The sequence below is a fragment of the Cinclus cinclus genome, chromosome 7 (genome assembly GCF_963662255.1).
Source record: "Cinclus cinclus chromosome 7, bCinCin1.1, whole genome shotgun sequence".
Lineage (NCBI taxonomy): Eukaryota > Metazoa > Chordata > Aves > Passeriformes > Cinclidae > Cinclus > Cinclus cinclus.
In genome coordinates, this window is record NC_085052.1 from 29818156 (window position 1) to 29835186 (window position 17031).

The 17031-nt window shown below is 38.7% G+C and overlaps 1 protein-coding gene across 3 annotated transcripts in view; it reads left to right on the forward strand.

The window, feature by feature from the left end:
• Positions 1–14141, forward strand: part of RHOBTB1 (Rho related BTB domain containing 1) — a 53072-nt gene extending 38931 nt beyond the window's left edge. For all 3 annotated transcript variants that reach the window (XM_062496058.1, XM_062496060.1, XM_062496059.1), the window contains 7 exons: positions 3097–3282; positions 5052–6019; positions 6442–6560; positions 8427–8577; positions 10125–10213; positions 11281–11386; positions 11886–14141. In XM_062496058.1, coding sequence (XP_062352042.1) covers positions 3097–3282; positions 5052–6019; positions 6442–6560; positions 8427–8577; positions 10125–10213; positions 11281–11386; positions 11886–12055 — 1789 coding nt within the window. In that variant the 3' untranslated portion in view covers positions 12056–14141. The remainder of the gene's footprint in view (positions 1–3096; positions 3283–5051; positions 6020–6441; positions 6561–8426; positions 8578–10124; positions 10214–11280; positions 11387–11885) is intronic.
• The last annotated feature ends 2890 nt before the right edge of the window (positions 14142–17031 follow it).

The window sequence follows — 17031 nt, forward strand, 5'->3', positions numbered from 1 at the left end:
CCCAGAGAAGCTGTGGCTCTCCCATCCCTGGAAATATTCAAGACCAGGCTGGAAGGGGATCTGAGCAACCTGGGCTAGTGGAGGGTCTTCCTGCCCATGGCAAGGGGGTGGAAAGTGTTGGTCTTAAAGGTCTATTCCAACCCAAACTCTACAATGATTCTATAAAGCACTTCTTGGTGTTAAGATTTATAAAAATATTTTTTTAATGGATCCTGCATTTTACTGGGAAATGGCCATGAAATTTTGTTTTTAGAATAAGTGCAGCTTCTATTTTTGAAGATGTTGCTGCAGAGAGAAAGGTTGAATCAGGTTTACTTCTGTTTTCTTTTTTCTCGTTCTCTAGGTAACCAACACAAAAAGTAACTGCACAAAAACGGCAATAAAATAGGCATTTTTTAAAAATCATACCCTTTTACATTCCCTGAGAATATTAAAATAACATTGGTAAATTTTTAATGTTTAGGAAATATTAATGCATTAAATGCATAATATTAAAGCAGACAGGGTCTGCTTTTTATGAACAAATGTCAAACCAAACTTGATGCTGCAGTGTTAGCAAGTCATAAAAGTGCCTTTGACATTAATAGGAATCGCAGGTACTTTAATTAAAGTTTCCAAAGGACATGTTTCCTCAAATGCTCAGTTCTATGTAGATGGTTAATCTTCCTCATACACTTCTGTCTCCAGTTTGTACTGAGTGCAAATTGTGCTTATGACTTGAATAAAAACTCAATTATGATAGAGTGGCTGTGTTTTGTGAGCTAGCAGAGCCAGCTGTGGCGCTGGTTCAGCATGTGAACTCTGCCACTACCCAGTGATTTCCCATATGCCCTGTTTATGGCACAAAACCATTTATTTCTCTCTGCCCAGTGCAGAACTCTCAGGAATCTTTATTTTATGGGGAAGTCCAGGTTTTAACACAGGATAAATAATTTGCAAATCAAGTTTTTTACCTCTTTACTCTGTTATTCTTTTCACGTGGAAGGTAGTAAGGTGAGAATATCATGCTGGTGCACTGCAGTAAGTTTTGGCTAAACAACCCAGCTTTGCTCAGCTCCGTTTTACAGTTGCCCAGCAAAGGTCAGAGGTGAGGAGTTGCTCAAGAACCACAGTGGCAAAAACATGATACTCCCTTGGCAAGGGCTGTAACACATGCAGGGCTGTGCTGAGTCCAGCCACCCGGGTGCTCTGTGCCTGCCCTGCCCAGGGACACAGCTCAGCCCTGGTGCACACACTGTGCCCAGACCAGCACTGGGCACCTGGGGGAACTGGTGTGTCCTGCCTCTGAACGAACACCTGCTGGAGTTGTTTGCTGGGAGATGTGATGCATGTCTTGTGGCTTGTAAAGTCAGGAGTGTTGGATCCTTGTGACTACAATTACTGGGCTTAGCTATTAATTTCTGAAGGATGCTGGACAGGCTGTCTCTCTAAGATGCTTAGTTGTCATTAGGAGCAGCCAGACAGTCAACACTTGTCACTCCAGCAGTCGTGATGGCCTTGAATTAAACAACAATTGACCATATTAGAACACATGTAACACAGAGTTTTTTGTATCTTAACTGTACATTGATTTATCTTTCTGGGAGCTGAGCAAATGTCTGCTGGGGTTTAGGTTTTACTCTTACCTGACCTTGAATAGAACAAGTTTGAGTTTAAAACCTGTTTGCCTTAGCTATGCAGCAGACTATTGTGTTGGCTGCTTAGCCCTTCACTATTTACTAGAGAACTTTCCAGTTTGAAAAGGCCTTGTTCCTAGATATGACAGATGTGTTGTAGTTTATATAAGACAGAAAATTGGACCAGGAGCATTTCTCTTGCATTAAATTGATGCTCACAGCAGTTTCCGTATTGTGTGCAGCTATCTTTAGAAATAGCTGGGTCTATCTATGCCCTCAGTGAAATGTAGAAAGCGGCACTACTGGGGAGGTATTTCATTATTGAAAAGGTGAATGCTAAGATTCACTGCTGCTGATGCTCTGTATGTGACACAAACTGCAGATACAACACATTGGTGCTAAATTAAAGAATAATAGAACTGAGATAGAGATGGTATTGCTGAGCTTATTGTGCTGACAATTCTGTAGCAATAAGTTGCCTCCTCTAAATGTCCCTTCTCAGTTTTTCTCAAGAGTTTCAATTCAACTTTTTTTTCTTATTTTCTTTTCTATTTTTTTTTCCATAAGATACCCAAGAGCTTGAGAACTGTTTATTTGTAAATAATGAGACTGCCCCTAGTTAGGTATGCCCTGAGACAATATTCAGTCATTGCTCAGCCTTTGGGTGCCAGCTCTGACAAGAGTTAAGCAGTGGTTCAGTGGATGAACTGTCAACCTTAATCCTCATACTCAGAATTTATATAGCAAGTTTATTTAGTGAAGTAGTTTCTGTTTTCTTAGAAACCTTTAAAAGCCTGCAAATATTGTCATGCTTACTCTAATTTAAGCCGCTGTCCTATTCTACAGTTTACTGACCTTATTTTCACTGTAATATTTATTTTTTGCTGATACTGTAGAAGTGTTCATTCTGCTGTAGTTTGCCCTTCTAACAGGTTATTTATTAAAGACATTGGAGAATTGCTGTGCAAAGCACATTGCAAAGGCAACCACCTCAGTACTTCAAACAGTGCAGTAAAGGGATTTCTCCATGACGAGTTCAGAAGTGATCTATGTCTGCCTGTGTGGCTGTTCTGAAGTTTTGCACAGCTCCTCTCTAATTCTTAAGCACCAATGAACTTGAACTTTGAACTGCAACTTAGGTATCCAGTCAGCAGAATTATTTCTGGAGCAATGGCAGCCTGTGAGTAACTGTTGTGTAAAAGTAGAGAATGGAAGGCCCTACCTCTCTTCTTAGTGCTCCGCTCACGTGCTGGGATCATCTCGGCACGGAGGGGCAGTTCTTCCTAAGTATGTGGCTTTGTGCTCCCATGCTTTTGTGGTGAAATGTGTAGCATCTCTCACACCTCTGCACATGTATTCTGACATCTAGGTGTCAGCACGTTTGTCAAAGAGCAGAGTGGAGTACTAATGAAAATAGGTGAAACTGCAGCAAAAATCATTTGTGGGGTTTTCATCAGGTATTTTCTTGTTACCTTTCTAGGTCCGATGTTGTTGTTCTGTGCTTTTCAATTGCTAATCCTAATTCCCTGAATCATGTGAAAACAATGTGGTATCAAGAAATCAAGCACTTCTGTCCTCGCACACCTGTCATTCTGGTGGGCTGCCAGCTGGATCTCCGCTATGCAGATCTCGAGGCTGTTAACAGAGCCAGAAGGCCTTTGGCAAGGTAAAGTTTAAACAAAAATAAGATTAAAAGAAAATATCACCTTGGTAATCAAGTGCAACATTTGTAAAAGAGACACTGGAGAGTCTAGTTTCCTTTTTTATCGTACAATGAGAAAATATGTGCTTCCTTCTTTTTTTAATTCTGTTGTCAGCGTTGGTTAGTTCTTTAACACGCTCAGTTATTAAGTTTCCCACAAAACTTTTGCACATTGGATATGTAAACTTTTTTGGGTGGCAGAACACTACAGTAAGATAGAGATGGTAGTGATTATTGAATGTTTTCTTATGTATCTTTCTCCATGGACATGTGTATCATGTCCTACCCTCTCACTCTTGTCAGATACTGTTTTAAACTGGCAGATTCTACTACAATTTTCTTAATTCTCTTTTTTTTTTTGGTAAATGTAATCCAAGATCGTATCAGAAAATGAAATGGTAGCAAATAGAACTTCTAGAAGTTTTGAGATTAAAAGAGAGTTTGGTGGTCGTTCTAGACAAGCTTTGTTTCTCCCAGATACAAAATACAACCATTCACATATTTGGCCACAACAGTCCCATAATAACTGGCTTGCTTCTAATTTATTCCTTTTATGGGACTTTTAATGAGAGCAGATTCACGGAAATAGTATCCATGATTGTGTAATTAATGACTGTACTGCAACAAATTTCCGTAAAGAGATTGAATTAATAATTTGTGGGCCCTTAGAAAACCTTGAATTGCATTGCAGTCAGACTCGTGACTTAGCAGTATGATTTTTAGAGGTGTATTTGTTCATTCAACATTTCTTTGTTGTGAGGGTTGGGGCGCGCTTTCTCGTTGACTCTTTAAAAGGGAATGGTCTTTTTTCAGAACTCTTCTTCTGCCCTAATCCTCCTCCGTGTTTTCACCATTAGTAAGTTTGAGTCAGAGCTCTGCGTGTCTGGCACAGACTTGTGCCACTTGAACTGGTGATTTATTAGCAAGCTGTTGTCTGGGGCGTGTTCCGTCTGTGCCAGCTCGTGTCTGCCCAATACGGTGGGCTCAGAGAACAAACTCTTGGGTTGTGTCTTCTGGGGAGATTTTTTTTTTAATTATTATTTTTTTTTTTTTCTTGGAAAATGGATCCTATCCCAGACTTTTTTACTGATTTGTTTACCCTGCATCATGAGCTAGAGCTTCTCTGGAAATTCATGAGTTCCCACGTAATACTTCTGCAGCCAAAACAAGCCTATCTCTTGTAGTGTATGTTCAGTTACTCTTTTGTCATAGGCTGCTATGATTTTCTTTAAAAACTATGAGCTTAATAAATATTTCCATTTCATATTTAGCTGTATTTCTGGCATTTTTTAAGTCATGAGAATTTCCATTTGTGTTTAAATGAAGGATAGGAAGAAAAGTTCTGACAGAATAATTGAGTAGTAAGGGGTGGTAAGAGGTTTTCTTAAATAATGAAAGTTCTCAAGCGTCCTATGCAATTTTTTTTTACTGTAAATTTCACTTTAAGTAAGAGGCAGCTCCATTTTGCATAAATGATTTCCACATATATTTAGTTAACACTGCAAAGACAGCTCTAAACTTCATGAAATTACAAGTATTAATATTCTAAACGTATTCTAAAACTCTGTACAGAGTCATGACTGTAAATTTCCAGAGGGGTTTGTGCGCTTAGTTTTTATATTTTGTTTCATTTGAATGATAGTTTTCTTGGATTTAGTGCTGAATATTTGGTAAAATTCCATGATTTTTAGCATAATTTTGTGTGACAAGGTTCATTTTCTGTTTGACCCTAGGCCGATAAAAAGGGGAGACATTTTGCCACCAGAGAGAGGCAGAGAGGTTGCCAAGGAACTCGGGATACCCTACTATGAAACCAGTGTATTTGACCAGTTTGGGATTAAAGACGTGTTTGACAATGCAATTAGAGCTGCCCTGATCTCCAGAAGACACCTGCAGTTCTGGAAATCCCATTTGAAGAAGGTCCAAAAGCCTTTGCTTCAGGCTCCATTCCTACCTCCAAAAGCCCCTCCTCCGGTTATCAGAATTCCCGAGTGCCCCATGCCGAGCATGAATGAAGCTGGATATTTATTGGACAGCCCGCTGTGTGCAGATGTCGTGTTTGTTCTTCAGGAGCACGACTGCATTTTTGCTCACAAGATTTACCTAGCTACCTCCTCTTCAAAGTTTTATGACCTTTTCTTAATGGAATGTGAGGAAAGTCCATACTTGGATGAGACACAGTGTAATAAAGAAAATACAAATAAGGATGTTCTGGCAAGTCACCTTGAGACAAACTGTGACAGTGATGAGGCATCCTTGAAATCTTCTGATGTTAAAATTCCCCCACCAGAAAGCAGTGAGTCTTTAAACATGCTCGAACCTGAATCTGGTGAAATAAACTCTGCAGCAAGATCTCTGTCATCCTGGGGTAAGGGGTTTGTTAGTGTGCATAAGGAAATGCAAGTGAATCCTGTCTCAAAGCGGACATGTCCTGTAACTGTGGTAAAAATGGATTCATCTGTGCAGGCCACACCTTTTAAAACTGTTTTGCAGTTTTTATACACAGGCCAACTGGATGAAAACGAAAAAGACCTCACCAGACTGGCTCAGATTGCTGAAATCTTGGAAGTATTTGACTTGCGAATGATGGTGGAGAACATTATGAATAAAGAGGCCTTCATGAATCAAGAGATCACTAAAGCATTTCATGTCAGAAAAGCCAATCGGATAAAAGAGTGCCTTTGCAAAGGGACGTTTTCTGGTAAGTAAATACATGCTTAAGCTTGAAGAGAACAATTCTTTTTCTAATCCATGTTACTTTCACTTCATAGACTTCAAACAATGTGATAGCTTACATTGTTCTGAGTGGAGGGATGACCCCAAAATTGTAGTGTTACTCAGGCCAGCTGTTTCAGTCTGGGATTCTGTACTTTCATTTTTCAAAATCTACTCACGGCTTTTAAATAAGTGACCCAATACTTAGAAGTGTTGAACACCCAATATCCCCCCTTACAATTGAGGCTTTTCATTAACTATTTAAAATGCAAGAGTTATTTTTGAGGTAGAGGTCATGGGAAATGAAGGAAGTCCTTGGTTAACAGCATGCAGTGAAACCCGTTCTTGAGACAAGGTTACACCTTAAACAGAGACTTACAGGACTCCTGTGCTTTGTTCCCATGGCAGATGTGACATTTAAATTGGATGATGGAAGTATCAAGGCCCACAAGCCACTGCTGATCTGCAGCTGTGAGTGGATGTCTGCTATGTTTGGAGGATCATTTATTGAAAGCTCCAACAGTGAGGTATTTGTCTATTTTTGTCTCTTTTGTTTACAATGTCTGATGGATTTAGGGTGATGGAAGCATCATCTGTTTGAAAGGTTGAAACAATCCCTAGAATCAGGGATTTATTCTTCCTTGCCAAACTTTTCTTCTTAAGGCATTAAATAAGGTTGCCCAGGAAGACAACATACTTTCTCAAATGCACAAGTTTTCCTCCAGCCCTGGAGTGTGTGTTTAAACCCAAAGTCCTGTAAAATATTACCCATGAGGAAGGAAATTAAATATAATTTTGTGTATTTCTTTAAAATAATTTTTTAGATTTTGTGAGTATGTATTTATATAATCAAAATCACTGCAAAGAACACTTGGGGCAGGGACATTAATAAAGAAATTAAAGAAGGGTTAAAGAACATATGAGTGTTAAACTAGAAAAGGGAGCTGTTTTCACAGTAGAAACTGAGCTAATTTTAGGAGTTCTACTAATATTAGTAGAAAATCAGCATAAATTCTGTAATGTATCATCTTGTCCTCTGGAGTAAAGCAGGTATGCAATACAATTTAAAAGATCTCAGTGCTTTGAATAAGATTTTGCAGAAGAAGCCCTGTATCTTCATGTGCCTTCATGGTATACTTTTAAAATTCCAAACACTCTGCTAATATTTTTTTCTTATGCCATACCCAGTTTCTTTTTTTTTTTTTGGTTTGGTTTTCTTGTTGCTTTCCATACAATTATGCTCATATGAAGTGTTCATTTTTTTTGTGTTTCATTTTCTGATAGATATTTTTCTGCTTAGATTTTTCTGGCTTCTTCTAATGCAGCTATAAACATAAATTCTTTTCCCAGAGGCATACTCAGCAAGTGGTTCAATAAAAATACATAGTTTTATTCTAGTATGCAGCATTTGGCAGTGAAGAATATGCAGTTATTTTCTACCAACCTATTTTTAATGATTAGCTTCACAGTCTTAGCTCATCTTTCCAATCTAAAATATTTAGCTTCCATTTTGTAGAGTTTAAAGCATTCAGTGATGCTTTTGGATGTTTTAAGATATAGGGAGATATTAATTGAATGGTTTACAAATAATAAAAAACATCTTTTTTTACATGTCACCTTTTCTGTATTTGAGGCACATTTTATAAACTCATTCATTAAATTTACACTTCTCTGCATCGACAAGAATACATCAATAATGAATGAGTTTCACAGCTAGCTGCTCTCACTTGGAGAACTGATCTGCTTCCCAGAGTTCCCAGGCTGATACACATGGAAGGTTTATGCTTTAGCATGAGAAATTAAAGTTTTTGTACTAGTCTTGGTGACTTCATTCTGTGCTGGTTGCACATTACATGTGTGGGGCAAAAGGGCTTTTTTTTTTTTTTTCCTCACTGCTTCAGTTCTCAGTTCCTTCTCAGCTTTGTTTATGTGGATAAACTGGTTATTTACCAAAAGACTGAGAGGGGTGGTTTTACTGTTATCCTTTGTTTTTCTGTTAGTCTCAGAATCCAGAGAATATCCCTTGCCAGGAGCAGATAGATTGCATTCCTCGAGGAGTCCACCAGGGGAGGTTTGGCATGGGAAGTGCTCAGTGACTGTGTAGCTGTTAATTTGCAGGCTAGAGAGCATTGAACAGATTCACTGTTTGATGTGGATCCAATTCCAGCTTGGATATAACCTGGCAAAGGATCTGACTCTGGAGCAATGCTTACCTGTTGGCAATGTCTTGAACTTGAATGGGAAATTTCTGCTTTGAAAAATGTTTTCCCTGCATTTCTGAAATACCTTGAAGACAAAAAGGGACAGTCAAACAAAGTGAGAGAAGTGCAATATAGCTGCTATATGAAAATCCCTTAATAATTATAAATTATTTTCTTAAATATCTTTTCCAGGTAGTTCTGCCCAACATAAACAAGACCTCCATGCAAGCAGTTTTAGATTACTTGTATACCAAGCAACTGTCCTCCAGTCAGGAACTGGATACCCTTGAGTTAATTGCATTGGCAAATAGGTTTTGCCTTCCTCACCTGATTGCTCTAGCAGGTAACAATTTGTCACCTTGTCCAATGCAGTATCTTCTGCAACAGCTGAAATGTGCTTTAATGCTTTTTGGAACATAAAAGATTTTCTCAAGTGTCAGAGAATTTTATTTTTTTTTTTCTGAGAAGGGGTATTGTAATGCAAATTGATATTTTCACACAGAGAAATGCATTTGTCTTTCTCTTCTAATTCAGCTCAGAACACTGAAGTTTTCCATGCTTTAAAAACAGAAAGAGTAAACCTTCTCTTTAGCATTGAGGACGATGTCTGTGCATTGTAATATCCATTCTGTTGTTGTTAATTTACCGAAAGAAGTCCCAGGAAGGACTCTGGGTCTTCCATTAAGTAATGAATGAAATGCTCCACTTTATACTTCTGTTCAAAGAGAGTAACTGAGCCAATTCAAATGTTATCTAGATTATCATGTTTTTAGAAATGCTGTCTAGGTCCCTTTTCACTAGATGGGAATTGGATGTTTTGGTATATCCATGGGGATTCAACCCTCATTTCAGGAAGAAAACCTTTTCAATCCCATATTTAAAGAAAAAATACAGGTTAGAATGCAACTAAAGTTTTAAAAATAAATCCATACACAACCCAGACCTCTGGGGTTGTTTGGGTTGTGTTGTGTTTGTTTCTCTCTATGTCAGTAATTTGGCATTGTTTTGAAGACATGACCAAGACCAAAACTCAGAAAGATGAAACAAAGCTATGCCTACCTACAGGACTACATTTAGGCAAAATTTAGTCACATACCAAACCCTGGCTGTCCTTCATTTGTGCATCAGGACTGTCTCTTCTTTACTGGTTCTGACAGACCAAACCTTCATTGCCGGATTTTATTTGCACATTTTAGCTGAAGTTTTGCATATTTTTAAGGTAATTGCAGTGTAAACATACATACAGTATTAAGAATGTTTCATTCCATTTAATTCTTGGTGAAATAATTTTGAGTCCAAAGGCTACTGCCAACAACTGAACCCAGCAGAATCAAACCAACTGCCAGTGTTTCCCAAAAAACACTGAGACTTTTAAGATTCTAGGAAAGGAGAATCATGAACTGAGGTGATTGTTGGGGGGGCTGGTCAGCCTTCATCTGAACCCCTTGGACCAGCTGATCTGAAAACCTAAAGAGGGTCTGCAAATGACCTTTTCTCTATCAATGCTCTGTGTACTCATTAATAAATAATTTAGTGGCAAGTGCACTGTTGATTAAAAACTTCATATAACAGAAAGGAGACAACTGATCCGTATTTCTAATTTAAATTGAATATCATACCCATGCCAAAGACAGACTAGTGGCTGCTGAACTTTGTCTTTCTATAAGTGGTTATGAACCACATCTTCAGGCACAGCTCTACAGGTCAGAATTTAGCTTCCCCCAAATCTCAGCTTGTTAAGGATATCCATGTGAATGTGGCATCTGCATAATGCTGGTTAGCACCAGGAGGAGGGAGAACATGCTGCCTGGGTTCTTTGTTACCAGCAGATGATGTGACCTTGCAGTGTGAGTGTTTCCCCTGTGAGTGATGAGTTTTGTCCCCTAACAGAGCAGCATGCAGTGCAAGAGCTGACCAAGGCCTCCATGAGCGGCGTTGCAATAGATGGAGAAGTCCTCTCTTATTTGGAACTGGCACAGGTCAGTGTACACAGCCTTCTGAACATATGGTCAGCTGCAGGACTTGCTTTTAGCTCCCTACTGGTTCTGAGCATTGCTTCTAAGTGACTCAAAGTCTGCAGTTCTGAGAGTGACTGATGATAAAGCTTAGTTTTATCTTCTGTTTTAAAGACAATTTTTTCTTTAGTTCAAAGGTATAATATCCCTTTAAGTAACCTCAGAGGAGTGGTCTTTCAAATATATATTTTAGTTTGTCCTGATTGTGGAACTTCCAAGCTCTGTGTTCTCATGCCCATGGTGCACTAACATGAAAAGCAATGTAATGAAGCTGTTCAGCTTTGTAATGGTGATTGATTCTTGTGTTCCTTTCAATTCAGTTCTTGGAGATATATTTAGACCTGTACTGCAAAGACAACATTTCTTGAATACTTAAACTGGCTACTTAAAGTCAACCATCTGATAGTTCAGAGTATGTGCAAATCTTCTTTAAGTTCAAATTCATTTCAATATTTCCTGAATCCCATAAATAATTAAGAGACAGCCCCCAGCTCACAGTTAAACTGCACATTTCTGTTTCCTAAAATGCAGCAGATTCCCAGCTACAGTGGAACAAACTAAAATATTGTTTAAATTTTATTATTCTTGATTTCACACTAACAGTAAGTCAGCTGCAGCTTGGCTTGAAGTAGCACTAAAACACTGGCCACCATGCAAGATTCTCTGCAGCTGTTTTTGAGATCCTCTATGCAATACCTGTAATCCTGTTGCAAAACCAGAACTGAACCCCTCGCAAGACAAAGCAGCTCACTTCACTTCATTTTTATCTTAAGAAGGACATTTTTTCTTTTATTTCCTTCTCCTGCTTGGAGATAGAAGCAATATCTCTAACTACTGTTGGAATATCCTCTGTGGCCAGCACCTGGCTCATGTTTATGACCCGAGATCAGAGCTGGTAGTCAGAATGAGTGCCTGGGGGAGTATGGCCAGGTACCATCTGCTGGGACCATTCTAGCTTTAGCTGTTAATAGGAGCTGCAAAATGAATGACAAGCCCAGGAAGTGGAATAAGCTCTTTGTTTTTCCTCGCAGTTTCACAATGCTCACCAGTTGGCAGCTTGGTGCTTGCACTACATCTGCACCAATTACAACAGCGTTTGCTCCAAGTTCCGCAAGGAAATCAAAGCTAAATCTTCAGGTATGGGCAACTTCCCCCCACTTTTCATCAGGTTTCCCCTTCTTTCTCCCCAGCCAGTTGATTAAACATAAAGACAAAGATGAGCTCAAATAGCTAAGCCATGAGACTGAACCTCTGTGCTATCTTGAGCAGCATTCATAAATTCTTATCTGCAAAGAAAGGTCATAATCATTAGCCTGATTGCTGGACAAGCATTGTGTTCTTTACCTAATTCAGTGATGCTAAAAGGAACAGAGCTCTTTTCAGGGTTTGCAATGAAAAAGCCACTGGAAAAGCCTTGCTTTTTTATAATTTTTGGTGAACTAATGCCTCTTGTGTGTAACCACTTTCAAAGTCTTTTCACACTTAAAGCATTTGAGGAAACTGGATGAATCCTTGATAAGCAAGCCAGCATAGAGAATGGATAAATTATTAGCTGCATAACTTTCTGCAAGACATTTCTAGGATTTGTGTATCTTACTGGCATCTTTGGGGATTTTTTTCCATTGTTTTTAATCAGATAATCAAGAATATTTTGAGAGGCATCGGTGGCCGCCTGTGTGGTATTTAAAGGAAGAAGATCACTACCAGCGAGTCAAAAAGGAGAGAGAAAAGGAAGATGTTGCACTGAACAAACATCATTCAAAGCGGAAGTGGTGCTTCTGGAATTCCTCTGCTGTAGTTGCCTGAACAAAGCAAATAAGTGGAAATCCATAGCCAGAAATTAGTCTTATTGTTAGAAATAAGATATAGTTCAGATTTTCAGGAAACTGTGTTCCATGTGTGAATTTATTGCTACTAGGGTCAAAAGCACAATCTCACTGAAAATGAGCCTGGAACAGCTCCTTGAAGTCATATGTATATTTTTGACTGGTAAGCAGATAAATGTCAACCATTATTACATTACTTTTTATATTAACAAAAAAAAAAAAAAAGCCACCAAACAAAAAACCATACAAATCCAGCATTAATGTTTCAGTCTCCAGTTGGGAAATATTTTTATACTGTCTGGTGTATTTTGTTCAGATAAAATTCTGGATACCGTTTTATTTTACAGACCACAAAATAACCATGTAGCAGCTTTGTAATTAGATTTTAACTATTTTTACTATGTGAGTACAGTGAAATAGACAATCTTCAGTCATAAGAGACTGCTTTTAGAGTATCTCATAAAAAGTCATCTTAGGAAAAGAATCTAGTTGTCTACTATAGGTTGTCTTTTTCAAACTAAGTACTGTGCACTGGTAATATAATTAGATGGTTATTTCCCCTTTCTAAAGCAAAGGGTTAGAATAAGATCCAATAACTGCAAGATATAGAGTGCTTGATCTTTGCTCAGCTGAATAATAGACCTGTTCAACTGCAGGCAAATGTATTTCTAATATTTGCCATGTAAGTGCAAATAATTACGACTATGTGGGCCATGTGAAATGCAGTGATTCTAAGTATTCAGAGGTTTTATACATCTAGATCAAAGTGGGTATTTCTAAAATCATTTAGAAGGGCTTATTAATTTATATCCTTATACAAGTATGGATCTGAATGCAAAAAGCAGTTACACTGCTTGCATTTGAATTACTGCATGGCAGTTACCTTGTTCTGCAGGACCTTCACCATGCAGCCGTTCCTCTTCCTGAATTCCTTTTTGCTTGAATGTAAGCAAATGAAAGGGCTGCACAAACAAGTAGATGTTATCTAGTGTTCCAACATTTTGTAAGTGAAGAAGGGTCTTCACACACAAGATTACTTCAGTTTGATCCAAATTCTTTTATACTTTTCCCAGGTAGAACTGAGAGTTTTAGGTTATTTTTAAGTAGGTGACATACTTCCTGTAAAAGTATGTTCCCAGAATGCTGGGGACAGACTGATGGCAGAAAGGCAGGAATTCTGCACAAGTGGTGCAAGACAAGAAAAAGCTTCCAGCGTTTCCAAATAGCCTGTGTGTTTATGACCTTTTAACAACAATTACTCTGAACTTGCAGTGTTACACTAGATTGTATAAGGATGAGAGCATATTTTAAAAGACCAAAACTAAAATACATAGACTGTAGAACATACACATGCAATCCTGTGCAGCATCTCAGGCACAACTCTGTAACCAAGATAGTATTGTGTATTAGGTTTGTCATTACTGCTCTGTGCTGGCAGCTCAGCACACCGATGTGAAAAGCTGTTTGTTTGCTTGTTTGTGTTTTTTTTTCTCTGTATCCAAAGGCAAGGCAGTACAGTCACCCCCCAGCACTGTAGATCAGGAAAGGCTTTGGCCTGAAAGCCATAAACACCTCGACATATTTGCATTCTGCGTGGACTCGTGCTCAGCTGAGACTACCACAGCTGGGTGGTGGGAGCCACCAAGCACGGGACAAGGGGCTGCTCCACAAACCTTTATGAGGAAAGCAAGTGAGAGTTTCCTACCCCTCTGAGATTCATCACCGCATGGTGATAAAGAAGGGCTATAAATTATGGTTGCAAATATGTCTCCTTAATTCTTGGTCAGTGACAATGCGGAGAAGAACATGGAATGAGAACATGGAAGACGTGTCAAGACTGAGATAAATAGCTATTGTCATAAAATGTTAACCAGTCACATTTAAGTAAGTATTGCTACTAGGTTTTACACAACCAAAGCTACTGTATGATTGTAATCTTGCCAAACTGAAACGGATATATAAATGAACCTGAGGTATATGCAATAATATCCAGTTATTCTAGTTATCAGCTACTATAACCAAGTGGCTGGTTCATTTGGTTAATGCTGTCTATGGCCTTTAATCTTGGTGGTTATTTTGTGTTTTTTATTTTGGAAAAAAAAAAAGTCAATAAAACTGTTTAGTTACAAATTGTCTCCCAGCTCTTTAAAGAAACTTCCTTAATTTTGCCTTGCATCTGTCCCTTTTTAGTGCTGCTTGTAAACATTCAGTTGTGCTGTCATTAATTGAATTTTTACTGAACTTTTGCATATTTGCATAGGACATTACGATTTATGGTTGGGAATGTCACAAGGAAATCCTAAAGTTTGCATATGATATTGGAAGGCTGGTGCTGGTCCCTTACTGTTAAAATGCACAGCAAAAGAAAAATTAGCCTCTTGCCACTTTTCCCCATGGTCTGTAATATTTCATTACCATTATATTACCCAGGGGACATGAAACTAATTGGTCATGACAGACACAGGGATGAAAAATGCAGGTAAACAGCAGGATGTCTGTAAAGTTTTCGGTATACTCTAAAATTTGTACAAATACTGTTTGCCCTGCTTTCTCACTGCCTTAGTTGTCAGCCATCTTAGAGAATTCCTCATTACCTGTTAGCAAACCCTCAGCAACTACCTTCCTGAATACAGCTTATTTAATTGATAGATGTGTGAAGTTGGTACTTTTCTTGACAATTTTTGCAAGACATTGTGCAAAGAACGCCATTGTTAAGAGCTTTGAAAAAAATCACAAAGCAATGCCAAACGACACTGAATGTAAGCACATTCAGTACAGTGGGGTTTTTTCAACTACTTAGTTATGAAAATGTTACATATCTAATTTACTTTTGGAAGCAAAATTTTATTGCATTGAAATCATTAGTAAAGGTAATCAAAAGAAGGAGCGGTGATGTCAGATGTAAAAATGTTTCTTTTGTTTATGATAAAAGTGGTAGCATGGAAAGAAGGAGCAAATTAGAAGCATTGTTCTTCTGCAGAGTATTCCTTTTGAAATATTAAGACAAATATTAAGAAGTTTTTGTTTCTGGAGAGTCTCATTCATCTTACCTCTTAGAAACAATGTTTTCCTATTTGTTCTTTAAGACAGAATTTCTGCCAGCAAGTTTTTCTGCACCACAAGAGAAGCCATTTTCTGTGGCTTCCTACCCACAAGTAGCCCACCAATGCCAGAAATGGAGTTGCTGAGTAAAATGGGAGAGGCCAGACTTCAGCCACAACTTCCTGATTTCATTCACAGTCCTTTAGTCAGATCAGGCTCCAAAGTGAGCCAAGGTAAGCTAGACAGTGCTAAAAATGTGGGTATGGTAAGAAGGGTTGCCTGCTAGAAGAGAGTAATCTGGAAATCCCTTCTGAGCACTGAAAGCATGGTACTACCAGAGGGAGTAAGGAAAAGCAGCACAGTGATTTATTGCCCTAATTCTTCAGCAGCTTGCCTACAGATAGCCGTTGACAATAGCTTATGCCTAGGAGTGTTTGATTTGTAAAATTGGGGGATTTCTTTTTTCCATGTTCAAATAACAAGCACTGATAGAGCAACTGAATGCATCTTGGAAATCCTTCTCTCAGGGTCAAGTCTCTCATCCTCTGTACAAAGAGGTTTAGATAAAGATCTAATATACTAAATAGGATTAATTTTGGTACGCAAACTCCAGGATGGTGATATATTTCAATATTTCAATTCTTCCAGACTTTAGGATTATGACTTGGTGAAGAGATTTGCTTTGTCAGATGAAACTACAGTTTTGTCCCTATTCTGTCCTGTTATTTCAAATCAGTCTTGCTACTCTTGCCACTGGATAGGCCAGCATTTATTTACTCTGGGTTGGATTCCAAAGTACACGCTGTGCAGTGAGATATCTTTAATGTGTCCGCTTGCCACTCCTGAATCCCCTTAGATTTTTGGTCTATTAAAATGATCTAGCAGCATTTGTATGAGTTTACTTCTCCTGCAGAAAGACTCCCATTGAAGTGGATGAGATACTAGACACACACACACACACTTTGGGCTTTGAGGTGCCGCCTAATGAATTTCCACGTTATCGCTTGCCTGTGTTCCAAATCTCCCAAAGAAGTTAGCTCTGTGTACTGCATGGAGGATAAGGCAGTGTGTTAGCAGTGATAATCCCCATCCTGAAGGCTCTACAATAGGATAATTCATTGTCAGTTAACTTAGGCCTTTGCCTTTAGCTAAGAGAACACAACCCATGTAGTGGATTCACTTTGCACTAGCAGCCAGAGTAGTGAGACTATTGTATATTTATATATGCAAACTAAATCCCTCACTGCTGCTTACATAAAAACCTTGATTTCTGGTATAAATATGAAAAGCTTTTGGATCAAGGTTGCAGGAGGCTAAGATGAAAATTTGAACATTAGAAGATGCAAGAATGGTTATGCTAATGTATCCCAGCTCTAGAGAAATTCAAACTGAAAAGGTAAAGCTGTGATTTAGGGTGAGCCTAGCATGGGACAACAGACTTGTGATGGCTCCTTCACAACTGTTCAGCCTCACCAGCTGGTTTGTAAGCTGACCCCACAGCTACAAGATCCCACTGGGATGTTCTGCAGCAACAAACATTCTGGAGAGGCAGGTCCTGCATCCCACCCCCACAGCATGGGAGGCACAGGTTACAGTGAAAACTTTACAGTATATTGCTAATTCATCTCAAGTCCTTTCCCTGAATGCTGGTCCTGTCCTATGGCCTGCAGAGTTGTCCAGCACCACCTCCTGGACATCATACTTGTTTTTGTCCCATCTTGAAGGATATTCCAGAACAACAAGGAAGGATATTCCCAGCACAGCAAGGATCTCCAGCCAGTTTCCTTCCAAGTGGCAGTAGATACTGCAACAGAGCTCTGTGACAGACAGGTATTGGCCTGTTTAGGGATTTCAAGATAGAAATAATGTAAATTAACAAATTTGCAAAAACACTCAAAGTCAGAGACTGAGTGA